This window comes from Chelonia mydas, chromosome 5 (assembly GCF_015237465.2).
Source record: "Chelonia mydas isolate rCheMyd1 chromosome 5, rCheMyd1.pri.v2, whole genome shotgun sequence".
Taxonomy (NCBI): Eukaryota; Metazoa; Chordata; order Testudines; family Cheloniidae; genus Chelonia; species Chelonia mydas.
In genome coordinates this window covers 67,875,015-67,892,864 of record NC_051245.2, presented here as the reverse complement: position 1 = coordinate 67,892,864, position 17,850 = coordinate 67,875,015, and the positions used below count along the sequence as shown (strand labels likewise).

The window sequence follows — 17,850 nt, the reverse complement described above, 5'->3', positions numbered from 1 at the left end:
ACTGAATACTACATATTTAGGAGGAAAGTGAGTAGTTAAGCATGTTGATTTTTCTATATACAAAGGGAGGTGTCAGAGGGGACGGGAAGAGCGTGGGGGCCCCAGCCTGAGTGCAGGGCAGGGAGGAGTCATATGGAGGGTCATGTGAGGAGGTCACATGCCCCCCCTTGTGTCCCTCCCATGAGTGCAGTACTGGCAAGAAATGATTTCTGCTTGCACCACTGGCTGACAGGAAGACTTCTCCCATTGGCATAGGTAATCCACCTCCACAGGAGGTGGCAGCTAGGTTGATGGGAGAATTCTCCCATTGACCTAGTGCTCTCTACACCAGGGGTTAGGCTGGTTTAATTGTGTCGCTCAGGGACATGGATGTTTCACACCCCTGAGCGGTGTAATTATATTGACCTTACTTCTTAGTGCAGATCAGGCCTCTGTGTGAGAGAGGTTCTAAGGAGGGGTGCAGTTCTTTGTGTGTGCATAGCTCTGGGGTAGAAGTGTAGCTCCCTGTGTGTCTCTAGGGAGAAGTGTAGCTCTATATCTGTGGCTCTAGGGAAGGGCGTAGCTTTGTGTGTATCTCTAGGGTAGAGTCTAACTGTGTGTGTGTGGCTGTGGTTCTAGAGGGGTTGTAGCTCTGAATGGGCATAGGGAGGAATGTATGTAGCTCTGTGTGTATCTTTGGGATGAAGTGTAGCTCTGTGTGTGGGTGGCTCTAGAGAGGGTATAGTTGTGTGTGCATGGTTCTAGGAAAAAGTGTAGCTCTGTATGTATCTCTAGAGAAGGGTGTAGCCAGGGGTGATAGGAACAATTTTTATAGTGGGGGTGCTGAGAGCCATTGAACCAAACTGTAAACGCTGTGTATAATGGAAATCACTTCAAGCCAGGGGGTGCTGCAGCACCCCTAGTTCCAGCATCTGTTGGTGTACTTTCTCTCTGTGGCTCCAGGCCGGAATGTAGTTCTGTGTGTGTGGTTCTAGGGAACACTGTAGCTCTGCGTCTGTCTCTAGAGAGGACTGCAGCTCTCTCTGTGTGTGGCTCTTGGGATGAGCGTGGCTCTGGGTGGGCGCGTGTGGCGGTAGGGAGAGCCGTAGCTGTATGTGTAGCTTAGCTCAGTCAGTTCCTTCCCCTGAAACCTACAGCAGCAGTAGCGGGCGGACCCATGGGTTCCCATCCTCTCCCCTTCTCTGCAAGCATTGGCTGGTGTCTCCGCAGTGCGGCCCGGGATTGGCTGGCTCTGGCGGTGTAGCGGGCCGGGATTGGCCCGGCTGGCTCTCGCTGAGGCTGTGTCGGGGCCCAGGCTTTGGTGCCGGGGCCCGGCCTGGAGGAGGCGGGTGAGTCTGGACCGGGGAGGGGTGAGTGCAGGGCCCGGCCTGGCCGGCGCGGTCGGGGGAATGGCCCCCGTTGCGCGGTAGCGTGGCTGGCTCGGGAGGATCCCAGGGCGGTTGGGCCCGGCCGCTCTGTGCCGCGGCCTGTCACGGGGGGAGCCCCGGCCCCCGGGCTGTCGCGGGCGCAACCCGTCCCTTCTTGGTTTCCCCGGGGGTCTGACCCCTTTGCCCGGGTGCCCGGTGTGGGGCAGGAGCGGCGCAGCCCGGGCCTGAGGGGAGCGCCTGGGCCGGAACCGCCGCCTCGGGACAGGCCGCCTCCCCCGGGCTTGACGACGGGTCTCGGCTCCACGCCTGTCCAGGCTTGTGCAGGCCCGGGTGGGGGATCGGCCCGCGCTGCTGGCAGCAGGGACTGGGAGGCGTGAGGGGGTAGGAGGAGCTGCGGGGTGGGGCTGGGCATGGTCCAGTCAGTAGGGGTGGGGTGCCTGGGGGATGTGGTGGCCACCGGGGCAGCTGTGACCCATAGAGTGGGAAATAGGTGGGGGTGGGGGGCGCCTGGGGAGGGTAGTGGGGGAGCAGGGTACATGTGGGTGGTGCTGCTACTCTGAAACCTGTCAGTGTTTAATGTGTGTCAAGGCTGAGCCCTGGAAGCTGGAGGCTTGGCAGTTCATAGCCCCGGCACCTCTGGGCTTGCTGCATCAGTTATAAATGTAAAAAAAATTACTTGAGTCTCAGTACCGAATTGCTTGAGGCCTGACACCTTTTTCATTACCAGTTAAGTTCTGTGGGGCACTGGGCTGTGAAGGCCTGGCCACAGTCAGTGAACACATCTGGGCCTCCATGCTGCAAACCCTTCCCCTGTGTGCATAACTTCACGTGTGTGAAGAGTCGCTTTAATCAAATGGGGCGGCTTGTGCAAGTAATGTAAAATATAGAACCATAGATATGTAGGGCTAGAAGGGGCCCTCAGTTCATCCCGCACATTGAGTATACCTGGGCGTCTGCAGGATTGGGGCCATAAGTAGAAGCACATTCATAAATGTGAAGGCTGGTATTGTTTCTGTATAAATCCATAGTATGCCCACATGTTGAATACTGTGTGCAGATGTGGTCACCCCATCTCAAAAAAGATATTTTGGAAAAGTTATAGAAAAGGGCAACAGAAGTGATTAGGGGTATGGAACAACTTCCATATGAAGAGAGATTAATAAGACTGGGGTGTTCCAGCTTAGGAAAGAGACAACTAAGGGGGGAGATGATAAAGATCTATAAAATCACAGTTGGTGTGGAGAAAGTAAATAAGGAAGTTTTATTTACTCCTCCTGATAATACAATAACTAGGGGTCACCAAATGAAATTAAGAGGCAACAGGTTTAAAACAAACAAAAGGAAGTATTTCTTCACACAGTGCATAGTCAACCTGTGGAACTGTTTGCCAGAGGATGTTGTGAAGGCCAAGACACTGACAGGGTTAAAAAAAGAACTAGATAAGTTAATGGAGGATGGGTCTATCAATGGCTATTAGCCAGGATGGACAGAGATGCAAAACTGTGCTCTGAAGTGTTCCTAGCCTCTGTTAGCTAGAAGGCAGGAATGGGTGACAGGGGATGGATGATGATTACCTGTTCTATTCGTTCCCTGTGAAGCACCTGGTATTGCCCACTGTCAGAAGATAGGATACTGGCTAGATGGACCGTTGATCTGACTCCATATGGCCATTCTTATATTCTTATGATAACAGTCTATACATACTTAGGCTATGTCTGTGTCAGGGGTGGCCAAACTGTGGCTTGCAAACCACATGCGTCTCTTTTACTGTTAAAGTGCAGCTCACAGGTCTCCCCCGCCACCCCCCGCAATGCCCTGCCCCATTTTCCACCTACCAGACTGTGTGTGTATGTGTGTGTGTCGGGGGGAGCTTGGGACCTCTGACTTGCAGTAGGGTGGTGGTGCAGGGGTTTCTGCCCAGTGGGGAGGGCGTTCTCAGGGCTTCAGTCCTGCAGGGTGCGCCTGCCGGGGCTCCTGGCTTCAGCAGGAACAGGGCTGATGCCCTGAGCCCTGGGAGGCATGCCTTGGCTCTCAAACCTCTGAATATTGTCGTATGTAGCTTGGAGGGTCAATAAGTTTGACCACCCCTGGTCTATGCTATAAGCGCTAAGTGGGACAATTGCTACGTAGCGTAGTGCAGCTGGCTCGGGAGGCTCCCGGGGTGGTTGGGCCCAGTGGCTCCGTGCCGCGGCCTGTCCCGGGGGGCAAGTGCTACAGCAACTGAAGGGTTTTTCATAGCTTTAGTACAGTGTTTTTAAACATATTTTTCATCTGCAGACTCTTAAAAAATTTTGAATGGAGGTGCAGCCCTCGTTGGAAATTTTATGCATAGTTTGCGGACCCCGAGGGGTTTGCGGACCACAGTTTGAAAATCAGTATTCTATGGTAATGTCGACCTTTTGTGGACTGCTTAGACATAGTCTGCGGCCCCCCACGGATCTGCAGACCACAGGTTGAAAACCATTGCTCGAGTAGATCCAGGCAGTAACTGGGTCGATGGAAGAATTTTTCCATTGATGTGGGGCTGTCTGTATTGAGGCATAGGTTGAATTCAGGGGTGTGAATTTTTTGTAGACTTCTGGTCTCGGACTGGAGCCCTGGCTCTAGGATCTTGCAGGATGGATCCAGCCCAAGCTCTAGGACCCTCTCAGGGCCCTGGAGCCTGAGTTCTAGCCTAAGACTGGAAGTCTGCACAGCAGTGAAACAGCCCCGTGGACTGAGCCTCCCAAGCCTCAGTTGGCTGGCAGAGGCCAGCTATGTAATTTTTCTTTGCTGCGTAGACATACCCTAAGTGACCTAATTATAGTGGAATTAACAATATTTTAAAATAAAGAACATTTTGAACACTTGCATAGTGTCAGACCAGATACCACTGAAAGTGATTTCACAGACATGAGTTATACATTCATGTAAATACACATATATTGCACAATCTCTGCATATTCAAAGGATGAAACCAATGTTTAAAAAAATTCAAAATTGTAAACTAAACAGGGTCATATATGTGATACTATATAGTTCGCAGAGGAGCCAGGTCTCTCAGGCTTACTGACTTGGGTGGGTTTAAGGTGCTGCTTTGTGTTTTTAATGTCTCTGTAGGGACACCAGTTTTCTGGTATGAATCTTGAACTGTGTTATATACACTTATCCCCCTAAACTGTGCTACCTTTGGGGCTGAAATTGTGCTGCATGTGAATTTCTTTTGTTATATTTGATAAAATTCCATTTGACCATCTTGGGGGGTGGGGAGGAAGGGGGCCTCCCAGCAGTAAAGAGAACTTTCAAATTTTATTTTTGTGCTCTGATGGCTTTTTAAAACTTCTGTACTTCATGGACATGATGTTCATTTAAGACTAGTGACATGACTGAAAAAAGTGGTGTAAAAATAAGCTGTGTAAATATTTATGTATCTGTGATGCAGTATACCAGATATAAACCATTTTGGTTACTTGATTATACAAGTATATATTTGCATCAGAGATTGTATAGAAGTTATTTTCCCTAAAACTGTTAATGTAAGATAAATGTTTAAAAATCAACACACATGAATCAAGAAAGTAAATTGTTTACTGTAGCCATATTGCAGAGGTAATAAGGCAAATGCAAATGGTGTACAAGTGATAGAGATGACTACACATGCGCAATGTGGTCAAGTTATTGTTGCTGTAGGAAACGTAACTTTTAAATTTCTTGACTTAAAATGTCAAGCTTAACGTTGTATAAATAGTGTTCTTTCACAGGTATTGATTTTTGTCTATTTTGCTAATTCAGTGCATAAGCAGTGCAGTGAAGAAAGTATGTCATTATTTTGCAAATCAAATCAACATCAAAACAAGGCACATTTTTGACCCCGTGTTATTGTGCTGGGTCAGTTGTGGAGTTTTTCCATGAAAAGGACCTGTCCCCCTCCCGCCCCCAAAGAATTCAGTGTATTAACTGAAAAGTGTTTAATCTAGTGTACTGGGTTAACTCAGAGAATGCTGTGATGGGTATTAGTAGCAACAGTTCAGGCTGGCACCATCATCGCTTTTTATAAATACACTATTTTGCATGGAATCAGAAGTACTCATTGGCTTGTGGGTCTGGGTTTTTTTTGGTGGGAGGGTTTTTTTTTTGTTTGTTTTTTTGGTGATTCTTTGTCCCTTTTGCTTTGGCCTGGCGTAGTCTTGAAATAAATGAATCTTATTATTACTTTATTTTGTACTGTGATAGGGCCTAGAGGCCAGGGCTCCATTGTGGTAAGCACAGTATAAACATATGAGAGAGACTGTCTGTGATGATTCCTAGCAGTACCCAGAATTGTGAGGCACCTCGCTACCATCCGCCCTTAGCATGAGAAAGCCGTCTTGGCACCTGCAGAGTGTCAGCTCCTTGACTTCACTGACCATGGGCAGCATTACTTTACGCAGGCTCTGTTATCCATCTGCAGGTTAGCAAAATGCACGCTCCAACACCTGAACCTTCTGAGTGTCCCCTTGGATTGTCCAGCCGCCGTTCACTGGACACTTAGAGTTCAGAGATTCACTGCTCCCAAAGGAATGGTACCCCCCAGTTAACCAGCTACACCTCAGAGCAGCACTCCATTTAACACACAGCATTTCACTTTTTTTCACACCTGTAAAAATGTATTTGACAACATACAGAGATTTGAGAAGTAGCAAATAAAAGATTTGGAAACAAATGGTTACTTGTGAAATAAAAAACATAACACACGTTCTAGAGCCTGGACTTAATTAACAAGATATTCTCTTGTCTAATGAAGTTTAGTTCACCCAAAGTCTTCGTAGCATTTTCAGAGCAAAACTACGCTCTGAAGTGTCCCTAGCCTCTGTTTGCCAGAAGCTGGGAATGGTTGACAGGGGATGGACCACTTAATGATTACCTGTTCTAGTCATTCCCTCTGAAGCACCTGGCATTTTGGCACTGTTGGAAGACAGGATACTGGGTTAGATGGATCATTGGTCTGACCCAATATGGTCATTTTTATGTTCTAGCTAAGTTAGCTGTGACCCTCCTTTCTTAAGACAGAAGACGTTCACAGTATCCTCGGTGAAGGATCCAGGGTGTACCTCAGGACCTCCAGTTGTACCCCAAAAATCCATTGTCTTTATGTGTAAACAAGATACCTCTTTGCTGCAAGTGTTTCCTGCAGTTTTTTCTCTTGAAGATGTCACAAACTCTTGATTATCGTTCTGCTCTGTCTGTGGAGGGACCTCCATTGTGAAGCAGACAATATCACACATGTGACCAGCCAGAGTGAGAAGGGTCTCTTCCCTCCTACTTAAAAGGAGCATGTTTATCACCTTCTGGTGACCGGCCTTAACTTACATACCTTAAAAACATAATTTCTGGTTTAGATACTTAACTTCTTAAACATTATCCATACATACATTTTGAAATGATTGATAATCAGTGGGATACTGTCTTTCAGTAGAGACTTCACATGCCACACTTTGGTGAATTATTGTATGTATACTTGACACAGAGGATCCCGATAAAACTCTATACTTTCCCCATTCAGGCCCTCTACCAGCTGGCACAAAGATATTCCTGGGTCACAGTTCCTTTATTTGAAGAGCTTATAGTATAGGTAGATTGTTATTTACAAAGCAAGATAACTGGAGTTGTGAACATATGATTTACATTTTAATAAAGTTTTGTTGTAATACTTCTGAAAAATGGTAATGTTTGATACAAAATAGAACCATAGGGAATATGTATGTACTACTTTATTTATTAGAATGCTCATAAAAACCCTTCTGTCTTTTTCTGAACAGATTAAGGGCTGAAAACATTTGTAATACAGTCCATATGCCAGTATTGGCACAAACTTCACCAACTTTATTACTTGCTGTGTTCCAGCATCACAGTAAAACAGTCCCTGGAGTTCAGTTTAGGATCTACTTTTTATTAGTAGGTGAGCAAAATGTATTTGAAAGAAACAAATCTAAGTTATATTGAAACAACTTTTAAATTATTACATGTACAACTTTCAACATGTCAAAACAAGGCAACTCAAAGATGGAGGTAGGGATGGGAACTCCACAACTTCTGCATTCCATTCTAGGCTCATGCTTTGCCATGGTGTTTCTCATCTTTTCAAAAGGTGCAGCAGCATGACTTAACGATGGAACTTTTTGGTTTTGTTTGAATCTTCTTCCTTTTGGTGGTTCCAACAGCCTTAACTTTATTGACAGATCTGGTATGTTGTCTGTCAAAGAAATGACCAGAAACGTTTGCAGTAATGCGTTGCTCAGCTGATACAAGGACAGTTATTGGAACTGTCAGTCATATGCTGACCCTGTAGCAGTGAAGCTGAGCAGCTCCTACTAGAAGCTTTGCCTTGGCAAAGAGAAGACTAGGTAGTCAGGGTGGTTGTTTTTGTCAGATTCTTTTAGTCAGTTTCTTTCAGTTAATAGCAATAATTTCTAAACAAATGTTACTTGATATTAGTGGTTAGAGCTTTGTTTTATGCTCTAAGAAAGCACTCAAAAGTTGTAGCTGCTGACACAGCATACAAGTTGTATTTTAGCATAGCTAAGTAAAAGAAAACTCTGTAGAGCTAGAAGACATGGTCTAGAGAACTCTAGATCTAAACCACAGGTACAGGTTGGGAACAAACAATGAGTGTAGGTAACTCACAGCTTGTTAAATATCAGCAACACAGGCATGGTAAGTGCTAAAATGTCCTCATCTTTTACTAATTAATGTAACATACTTCAAAGGTATGGCAGAACCAGAGTGCCACGTGAAGTATTAAGATGAGTGTTCATGACAGTGGGGAGAAATGTCTCAATCTTCTCCTGCTGAAATTAACTGTTCTAAATCAGTGTTAGCATCTAAGAGGATTGTTCAAATGTGAGAAACTTAAGATGGATATTAGACACCTTATCTGAGGCCTCAGGTGTCTGACTTAATCAAATTATATGAATTCAAAGTACATGAGTTCAGTTCAAATGAGAAAAAGTAGCAAGTTTTAAGAAAAGCTCTGTGCAGCAGCCCCTTACCACCTCCAATTCCCATAAACGCAGAAGGAAAAATGTAGCAATAAGAAATACAAAAGAAAGTCTAAGAACTCTGTTAATATTTTATTAATGTATACATACAATCACGTGATTGTATCTTGTAACTCAATCAAAATTATATTATGCATTATTGGACTCAGCAGTCTTATACTCGTAATAGCTGGGTTACTTTTATTTTGAGCTCTGACTTCTAAAAAATAAATAGATATGCTCAAGAATAAAGAGATTTTTATGCCCTTTGGATATTGATTTTGGAGGGTTTCCCCTTCAAATTTTAAATTTTGATAGGGAAAGTTCAACAATTTTCATGAAAATTCTTCTACATAGGACCTTGATCCGCACCAAATTCGCATGAAATGTCAAATGAAACATTCATTTGGCAAAAATATGCAAGGTTGTTCCAGTTTTTAGATTTGTTCTTTTCTGTATGCATCTGAAAGAAAGTTATAGGTGCTTGGATCGCACTGGTTATGTATGTATACCCACAGACGTTTGTACTTGCTTATTTTCAGATATTCTGTCGTGTATACAGCTTTTGTGACTTAACATCTTTAAATATTTTTAAAAATAAACAGGGTTTTTGAAAAGCAAAACTATAAATTGATTATTTTATACCAGTAATTCATCTGTTTCAGTCAGAATTGGAACTGTCAGTCCGGGTTACAGAGTATAGAGGCTTTTTCCTTTTGTCTTAGTGGGGGAAGTAAGTACTTCAGAGTTCCAAATGAAATATCAGCACATGTAAAGAAAAGGAAAATAGCCTCTTACCTCATTAAATGAAACAAACAGCAGAAGCCATAAAAGGAGAGTAGACGCTACCCCAACAAGGGTCATGCTGTAGGTTACCAGGTTATAAAGCTCTGGTCATGTCTACACTAGAAATGCAAATCGACCTATGTTAGGTTATCTCACAACCACTGCAGTAATTACAGTGCAGTTCATATCCACGCTACTCTCCTTCTGTTGGTGGTGCGCGTCCTCACCAGGAGCGCTCCCATTGACTTAAGAGGAGCAGTATGGGGTGCTGAGAGACTGGGAGCTCACAACTGGGACCCCGGCTCTGGTGGGGAGCTGACAGTTGGGGGGGCAGCACCCATGGGGTGCCGGGAATCTCTGAGCAGCAGCTGAGTGGGGAGCACAGGCAGCAGTTGGGGATGCTGCACGAAGCTGGGAGGCAGCTGGGCTCTGGGGAGCAGGGTGAGTGCAGCCCGGCTTAGAGCGGTAAGCCCGGGAGCAGCCATGCTTTAGCTGGAGCCACCCACCCACCTCTGTGACAGCCCGGCTTTCTTGTCAAGTTCAGGGCTCCAACGAACAGCTAGTATAAGTAATGCAGTGTCTACACAGACACTGCATCGCCCTAACATACACCGACATAAGCCCTACACTTCTTGTGGAGGTATGTTGGGGTAGTAGGGCACTTGCATCCCGAGGAGCATGTGTACACTGATGTAATTAGGTCGACATAAGATACCTTATGTTGACCTAACTCTGTAGACCAAGCCTTTATGAACAGTGGGCAGACTTCACAGTGGAAATCTGTGAGGTAGCCTCCTTTCTGATTAAACTGTCATCCAGTGGTCTCTTTGTGGGAAAGCAGGGAAAGGAGATGCCCCAGATAGTTTTCTGAGGGGCTATTGCAAGATTTCAATAAACTTTTCAGCTTTTGTATGTTTTGCTGTAGCTAAAGGACAATTTTACCTAACAGACTCAAGCATCACCACGATGCTGCTTTTTGGACTTGTATGTTTTTATGCTGTCAGATATCACTATAGTAACTGAGCACCTTCCACATGAAATCGATAACAATGGCACTATCCTTAGTGGGCGACTTCTTCTTTTGGGGGGTAAAAATTCTGCTTGTGGTGGAGGCTGTTGTAGGTCTTTTTTGGGAGTGGGTAGAAGAGACTTGGTTCTGTTGGTTGGGTAAAAGGGTGGTGCCGGTATTGTATCATAATGGAAAATATTTTGAAAAGTTGGTAAAAGAGCATGCAGAAAAGATTGTCTGACCTCTGTCGAAGACATATAAAGGCACACAGCATCTGAAGACCATTTTTCTTTTTGTTCCTGTGGATATAGAAAGAACTCTGCTTATATCGGAAAGAGGTCTTGTAACAGAAATAGTAAGTAGAGGAACACACATGTCAAGACTTGGGAAAATACAGTTAAATCCAATAGAGAACAAGGTAAGACACCCCAGGTCAAAAACAGCTTCAGGTATGGGGCAGAATATCATTTTTAGACTCTCTAGATAAAACTTATTGCAGACTGATGGGTCACAGAAGAAATTTCCTAAGGAACTCCACAGAATTCGTGACGAGTACACAGAATGTGTTTTACCCCCTAAACTCCTTGAGATTTAAAAAAAAGAAAAAGAGAAGAATAAGAAGATGTTGACCTCTGTACTACTACCTTGAAAGGGATGCAATAAGACTGTATCAGTGGCATTTTCTGTTGTCTTGTGACTCATAAAAGAAAATTCTATAAATACATGCTGTGTTGGAACACAAGAATGTAAACAAGCTGAGGTTTTTAGTTATTTGTATTACAGTAGCACCTAGAGGTCCCAGTTATGCACCCGGACCCCATTGTGGTAGATATTTAAAAAAAGTAAAAGTCAGTCCCTGCCCTAAAGAGCTTACTATCTAAGACAAGAAACTACATGTATATACAACAGATAGGTGGAGAATAAGGAAACACTGCGATAATACAGGTTAGCATGATAGTCAGTGGTCTCATAGTGTCCCCAAAAGATTTGATGACAATTAGTTTTAGTAGTGTGTATCTTTCTAGTTACAGTTGACTACCTCTCATGGATTTATGAAATGCTGTTGCCAGATGGTGTTCAAATTCTCAAATCTCTAGAATTCTTTCCAAGATTCTGGTAGCATCTTCTTTGAGGATAGGGATATCACCTTTTACCCTTCCTTGAAAATATTCTATGAGAACCGGTGGCATGGGAGTCAATAAGCATAGCAGCTCAGATATCAACAATATCAAAACTCAAGTTCAGGCTATTTGTAATCAATATATCTTCTCAAATAGATACGAGGCTCTTATTAGAACTCCTTTCAATAGTAACCTCTCATCCATTTGAAGATAGGGCAGCCAGCAAGGACAATTACTGTTCTAGGAAAAGAAGTTTTATTAAGTGACAAGTTCCAGAAGATGAGATACAGCATGAACTAACGCAATATGCAGGAAAGTATGAACAAGCACCTTCATTTGTCTGCTTGAGATAAGTTTCAGATCTAGACATTGTGCAATACGCCAGCTGCAACATGTGAAGAATGTAGTGCCCATCTTTAAAAAAGGGAAGAAGGAGGATCCTGGGAACTACAGGCCAGTCAGCCTCACCTCAGTCCCTGGAAAAATCATGGAGCAGGTCCTCAAGGAATCAATTCTGCAGCACTTAGAGGAGAGGAAAGTGATCAGGAACAGTCAGCATGGATTCACCAAGGGCAAGTCATGCCTGACTAATCTAATTGCCTTCTATGACGAGATAACTGGCTCTTGTGGATGAGGGGAAAGCAGTGGACGTGTTATTCCTTGCCTTTAGCAAAGCTTTTGACATGGTCTCCCACAGTATTCTTGCCAGCAAGTTAAAGAAGTATGGGCTGGATGAATGGACTATAAGGTGGATAGAAAGTTGGCTAGATTGTCGGGCTCAGCGGGTAGTAATCAATGGCTCCATGTCTAGTTGGCAGCCGGTATCAAGTGGAGTGCCCCAAGGGTCGGTCCTGGGGCCGGTTTTGTTCAATATCTTCATAAATGATCTGGAGGATGGTGTGGACTGCACCCTCAGCAAGTTTGCAGATGACACTAAACTGGGAGGAGAGGTAGATACGCTGGAAGGTAGGGATAGGATACAGAGGGACCTAGACAAATTAGAGGATTGGGCCAAAAGAAATCTGATAAGGTTCAACAAGGACAAATGCAGAGTCCTGCACTTAGGACGGAAGAATCCAATGCACCGCTACGGACTAGGGACCAAATGGCTAGGCAGCAGTTCTGCAGAAAAGGACTTAGGGGTTACAGTGGACGAGAAGCTGGATATGAGTCAAAAGGGTGTGCCCTTATAGCCAAGAAGGCCAATGGGATTTTGGGCTGTATAAGTAGGAGCATTGCCAGCAGATCGAGGGATGTGATCATTCCCCTCTATTCGACATTGGTGAGGCCTCATCTGGAGTACTGTGTCCAGTTTTGGGCCCCACACTACAAGAAGGATGTGGAAAAATTGGAAAAAAGTCCAGCGGAGGGCAACAAAAATGATTAGGGGAGTGGAACACATGACTTATGAGGAGAGGCTGAGGGAACTGGGATTGTTTAGTCTGCGGAAGTTAAGAATGAGGGGGGATTTGATAGCTGCTTTCAACTACCTGAAAGGGAGTTTCAAAGAGGATGGATCTAGACTATTCTCAGTGGTAGCAGATGACAGAACGAGGAGTAATGATCTCAACTTGCAGTGGGGGAGGTTTAGGTTAGATATTAGGAAAAACTTTTTCACTAGGAGGGTGGTGAAACACTGGAATGCGTTACCTAGGGAGGTGGTGGAATCTCCTTCCTTAGATATTTTTAAGATCAGGCTTGACAAAGCCCTGGGTGGGATGATTTAGTTGGGGATCGGTCCTGCTTTGAGCAAGGGGTTGGACTAGAAGACCTCCTGAGGTCCCTTCCAACCCTGATATTCTATGATTCTATGAAAGTATGTGTTCAGCTAGTTGTGGGAACACCAGCATCTACTAGAGTGCAATGTTGCAGTGATGTTGGAGGAAAAGTATTCCAGACAGTTGTCATTTTGAAAGGATAGGTAAACTTAGTGGACGCATGGAAACACTACAAAGCAACACAGATTTTCTGGAACTGAGAGTGGCAAGATTATCTTTGACTTCTTTAAAAGGGGCCTTCAGGGTCAGAGTCCTGCAAGACATTACTATAGTTGGAACAAGCAGGTAGGTATGAGAAGCTGTGTTTTTCATCAGGAAGTGATCAAGACTTGCGTGTTTGTGTGACGCCCAGCAAAATAGGACCCTAACTTGACAGCGGCCTCTGGGTGGTAGTGTTATACAAATAATCATTAAGCTGGGCAAATACAAAAGCAGATCAGTTCAATAGGAGCATTGGAACTGGAACTTCTCTTGAAAGACACTTGGAAACATGCAAGTGTGTTCCCAGGAACAGCTGCAATCTACTCATCTCATGACTTATAGTGAGGAAGGCATACAGTGGGGTGTTTGTCAATCGTACTCTCCAGAGCTCTTGAAAAAAAGAGCATCGGGGGCACCCTTCTAATGGGCCCCAAATTAGCTCAGCAGAAAATGATTTTAAAACAAGACATATCAGTCAGGGATCCAGTACATTTTCCAAAAAATGTACTGTATTTGTTTCTTGAGATCAGTAATAAAACCCAAATCTATAAATACTAATCTAATAGCTTGGCGTTTCAAAGTTTACTGTTAAACCAAAACAATTTTTTTTTATATTCGAAGGTAGATTTTTACAATTCCAGATGCTGCCAGCGCTAATAGATGTGAGACTGAATTAACAATTTAATCTTCAGAGGTTAGTTTAGCAAACAGCTTGGGGAACCTGCTGGCCTACAATGTAAGACCAGATGAATAGTTACTTAAAGCAACATTTTTAAAGGCATTTTAAAAAAAAATTAGATTAAGAACTACCCTGCAGTTCTCTGTGATGCACACGTGCCTATGCACCTTCAAATTTCTTAAGGAAGTTTTTTTTTTTTTTTAAATAGCATTTCTTAGTAAATACATCTTCTCAGAGAAAATCAGGGGAGGCAGTCTTGTTCTTGCTATAAAGTTGAAATAATTATCATGCCTTCTCTTGCATTCATACCAAGGCTTATTTATTTAGTTCAGAGGTCACAGGAATTAAAAACTGGTAGAACTGTGCTTAAAATGTGGAAGAGAACTAAAGAATTAAGGCTAAACTACATCCGTATTTTCCACTTAGACTCCAGAGCAATAGAGATTCAAAGTTGTTATAGAAAGTAGGGATGTAAAATATTAACTGGTAAGCATTACTCTTACCAGTTAACCTGCCTTAACTATTAACCCTTGGGCTGGCCCACCGGCCCCAGCAGCCCCCATGCCGGCCGAACCTGACCTGAGCCCTGGGCCTGCCGGAGCAGCTCCAACCCCTCTCCCTTTAATCAGTTAATCGTTTAAACAATATAATTTTAATCTCTGTGTCACAGAAGGTGAATGATGTAATGCAACATGCTAATTTAAACATAATATAGCCAGTACTTGGCATAAGACAAAAGAGAAATTATGCAGAAATACCTCTCGGGATATAATCTTTGTGCTGAGTTGTGGCTTTCTGTCATGTAAGACCATGCTTACATTATGGAGCCTATGCCAGCATAATTTTTTTTTTTTTTTATATAGTCCTAACCAACATAATTGTACTGGAATAATTGTGTAGGGTAGATCAGGCCTTAGATTTTCAGAAATCTGAAATTCTACTTTGGAACCGTAGGTTTCAGAGTAGCAGCCGTGTTAATCTGTATTCGCAAAAAGAAAAGGAGTACTTGTGGCACCTTAGAGACTAACAAATTTATCAACACCCATTATTTCATGTTTTCTATGTATATAAATCTCCCCACTATATTTTCCAGTGAATGCATCCGATGAAGTGAGCTGTAGCTCACGAAAGCTTATGCTCAAATAAATTTGTTAGTCTCTAAAGTGCCACAAGTTCTTTTCTTTTTAGAACAATAGAATCACTTAGACAAACACTTTATAGTATTTGTCAAAGTGAGGGTGTAGCTTTTTGAACTGTCAGGTCCCCTTGAGAGAGAATATGTAATCTTATGATGGGAGTAGCAAGACTAAGGGTATATCTACACTATGAAATTAGGTTGAATTTATAGAAGTCGGTTTTTTAGAAATTGTTTTTATATAGTCGACTGTGTGTGTCCCCACACAAAATGCTCTAAGTGCATTAACTCGGCGGAGTGCTTCCACAGTACCGAGGCTAGCATCGACTTCCGGAGCGTTGCACTGTGGGTAGCTATCCCACAGTTCCCGCAGTCTCCGCCTCCCATTGGAATTCTGGGTTGAGATCCCAATGCCTAATGGGGCAAAAACATAGTCGCGGGTGGTTCTGGGTACATGTCATCAGGCCTGCCCCTCTCCCTCCGTGAAAGCAACAATAGACAATCATTTGGTGCCTTTTTTCCTGAGTTTCCTGTGTAGACGCCATACCACAGCAAGCATGGAGCCCGCTCAGCTCACTGTCACCGTATGTCTCCTGGGTGCTGGCAGACGCGGTACTGCATTGCTACACAGCGGCAGCTCATTGCCTTTTGGCAGCAGATGGTGCAATAGGCCTGCTAACAATCGTCCTCATGTCCGAGGTGCTCTTGCCTGCCTTGGTAGGGTCGGTCAGGAGCGCCTGGGCAGACATGGGTGCAGGGACTAAAATAGGAATGACTTGACCAGGTCATTCTCTTTAGTCCTGCCGGCAGTCCTATTGTACTGTCTTCTGGCGAGCAGCCAGGAGATGAGGATGGCTAGCAGTCCTACTGTACCGTCTGCTGCCAGCCAAAGATGTAAAAGATAGATGGAGTGGATCAAAACAAGAAATAGACCAGATTTGTTTTGTATTCATTTGCTCCCCTCTCCCTCCCTCCATGAAATCAATGGCCGATAATTGTTTCGGTGAGGTCTGTCAGGGGCACCTTGAAAAGTTTAATGGAGATTCAGTCCTGCCTGGAATACCGGGGGGAGGGATAGCTCAGTGGGTTGAGCATTGGCCTGCTAAACCCAGGGTTTTGAGTTCAATCCTTGAGGGGCCCATTCTGTGTGACAGTTGTTCTTGTTTCTCCTTGATGTAAAGCCACCCCCTTTGTTGATTTTAGTTCTCTGTAAGCCATGTCGTCAGTTGCCCCTCCCTCCGTCAGAGCAACGGCAGACAATCGTTCCGCGCCTTTTTTCTGTGCAGAAGCCGTACCACGGCAAGCGTGGAGCCTGCTCAGATCACTTTGGCAATTATGACATTAAACACCACATTATTCAGGATTATTATGCATTATTCAGCAGCATATGGAGCACTAGAACCTGCCAAAGTGAAAACGGGCAAGTAGGCGACGTCAGCGCGGTGACGAGAGTGATGAGGACATGGACACAGACTTCTCTCAAAGCATGGGCCCTGGCAATGTGGGCATCATGGTGCTAATGGGGCAGGTTCATGCCATGGAACACCGATTCTGGGCCTGGGAAACAAGCACAGACTGGTGGGACCGCATAGTGTTGCATTCTCGGATGATTCCCAGCGGCTGCGAAACTTTCGCATGCGTAAGGGCACTTTCATGGAACTTTGTGACGTGCTTTCCCCTGCCCTGACGCGCCAGAATACCAAGATGAGAGCAGCCCTCACAGTTGAGAAGCGGGTGGCAATAGCCCTGTGGAAGCTTTCAATGCCAGACAGCTACTGGTCAGTCGGGAATCAGTTTGGAGTGGGCAAATCTACTGTGGGGCCTGCTGTGATGCAAGTAAACAACGCAATCAAAGATCTGCTGATATCAAGGGTAGTGACCCTGGGAAATGTGCAGGTCATAGTGGATGGCTTTGCTGCAATGGGATTCCCTAACTGTGGTGGGGCCATAGACAGAACCCATGTCCCTATCTTGGCACCGGAGCACCAAGCTGGCGAGTACATAAACCGCAAGGGGTACTTTTCAATGGTGCTGCAAGCACTGGTGGATCACAAGGGACGTTTCACCAACATCGACGTGGGATGGCCGGGAAAGGTACATGACGCTTGCATCTTCAGGAACTCTGGTCTGTTTCAAAAGCTGCAGGAAGGGACTTTTCTTCCCAGACCAGAAAACAACTGTTGGGGATGTTGAAATGCCTATAGTTATCCTTGGGGACCCAGCCTACCCCTTAATGCCATGGCTCATGAAGCCGTACACAGGCAGCCTGGACAGTAGTCAGGAGCTGTTCAACTATAGGCTGAGCAAGTGCATAATGGTCGTAGAATGTGCATTTGGATGTTTAAAAGTGCGCTGGCGCAGTTTACTGACTCGGTTAGACCTCAGCAAAACCAATATTCCCACTGTTATTACTGCTTGCTGTGCGCTCCACAATATCTGTGAGAGTAAGGGGGAGACGTTTATGGCAGGGTGGGAGGTAGTGGCAAATCGCCTGGCCGCTGGTTACGCGCAGCCAGACACCAGGGCGGTTAGAAGAGCACAGGAGGGCACGGTGTGCATCAGAGAAGCTTTGAAAACCAGTTTCATGACTGGCCAGGCTACGGTGTGAAAGTTCTGTTTGTTTCTCCTTGATGAACACCGCCCCCCCCTTGGTTCACTCTACTTCCCTGTAAGCTAACCACCCAACCCTCCCCTCTTTGATCACAGCTTGCAGAGGCAATAAAGTCATTGTTGTCTCAGATTCATGCATTCTTTATTCATTCATATCACAAATAGGGGG

At 44.7% G+C, this 17,850-nt stretch overlaps 1 protein-coding gene across 5 annotated transcripts in view; it reads left to right on the top strand.

The window, feature by feature from the left end:
* Nucleotides 1-201: 201 nt before the first annotated feature.
* The window catches only part of PJA2 (praja ring finger ubiquitin ligase 2), a 97,205-nt gene continuing 79,556 nt past the window's right edge, over nt 202-17,850 (top strand). The window contains exon 1 of one of the 5 annotated variants that reach the window (XM_037901527.2): nt 202-255. Coding sequence is in view for 1 of the 5 variants with exons in the window: in XM_037901530.1 (XP_037757458.1) it covers nt 10,531-10,575 (45 nt within the window). In the remaining 4 variants the exon portion in view is untranslated. Of the gene's footprint in view, nt 256-1,177; nt 1,350-10,515; nt 10,576-17,850 lie in introns of those variants that run through there. The other 4 variants (XM_007055424.4, XM_027817827.3, XM_037901530.1 and 1 more) reach the window with 4 other exon arrangements.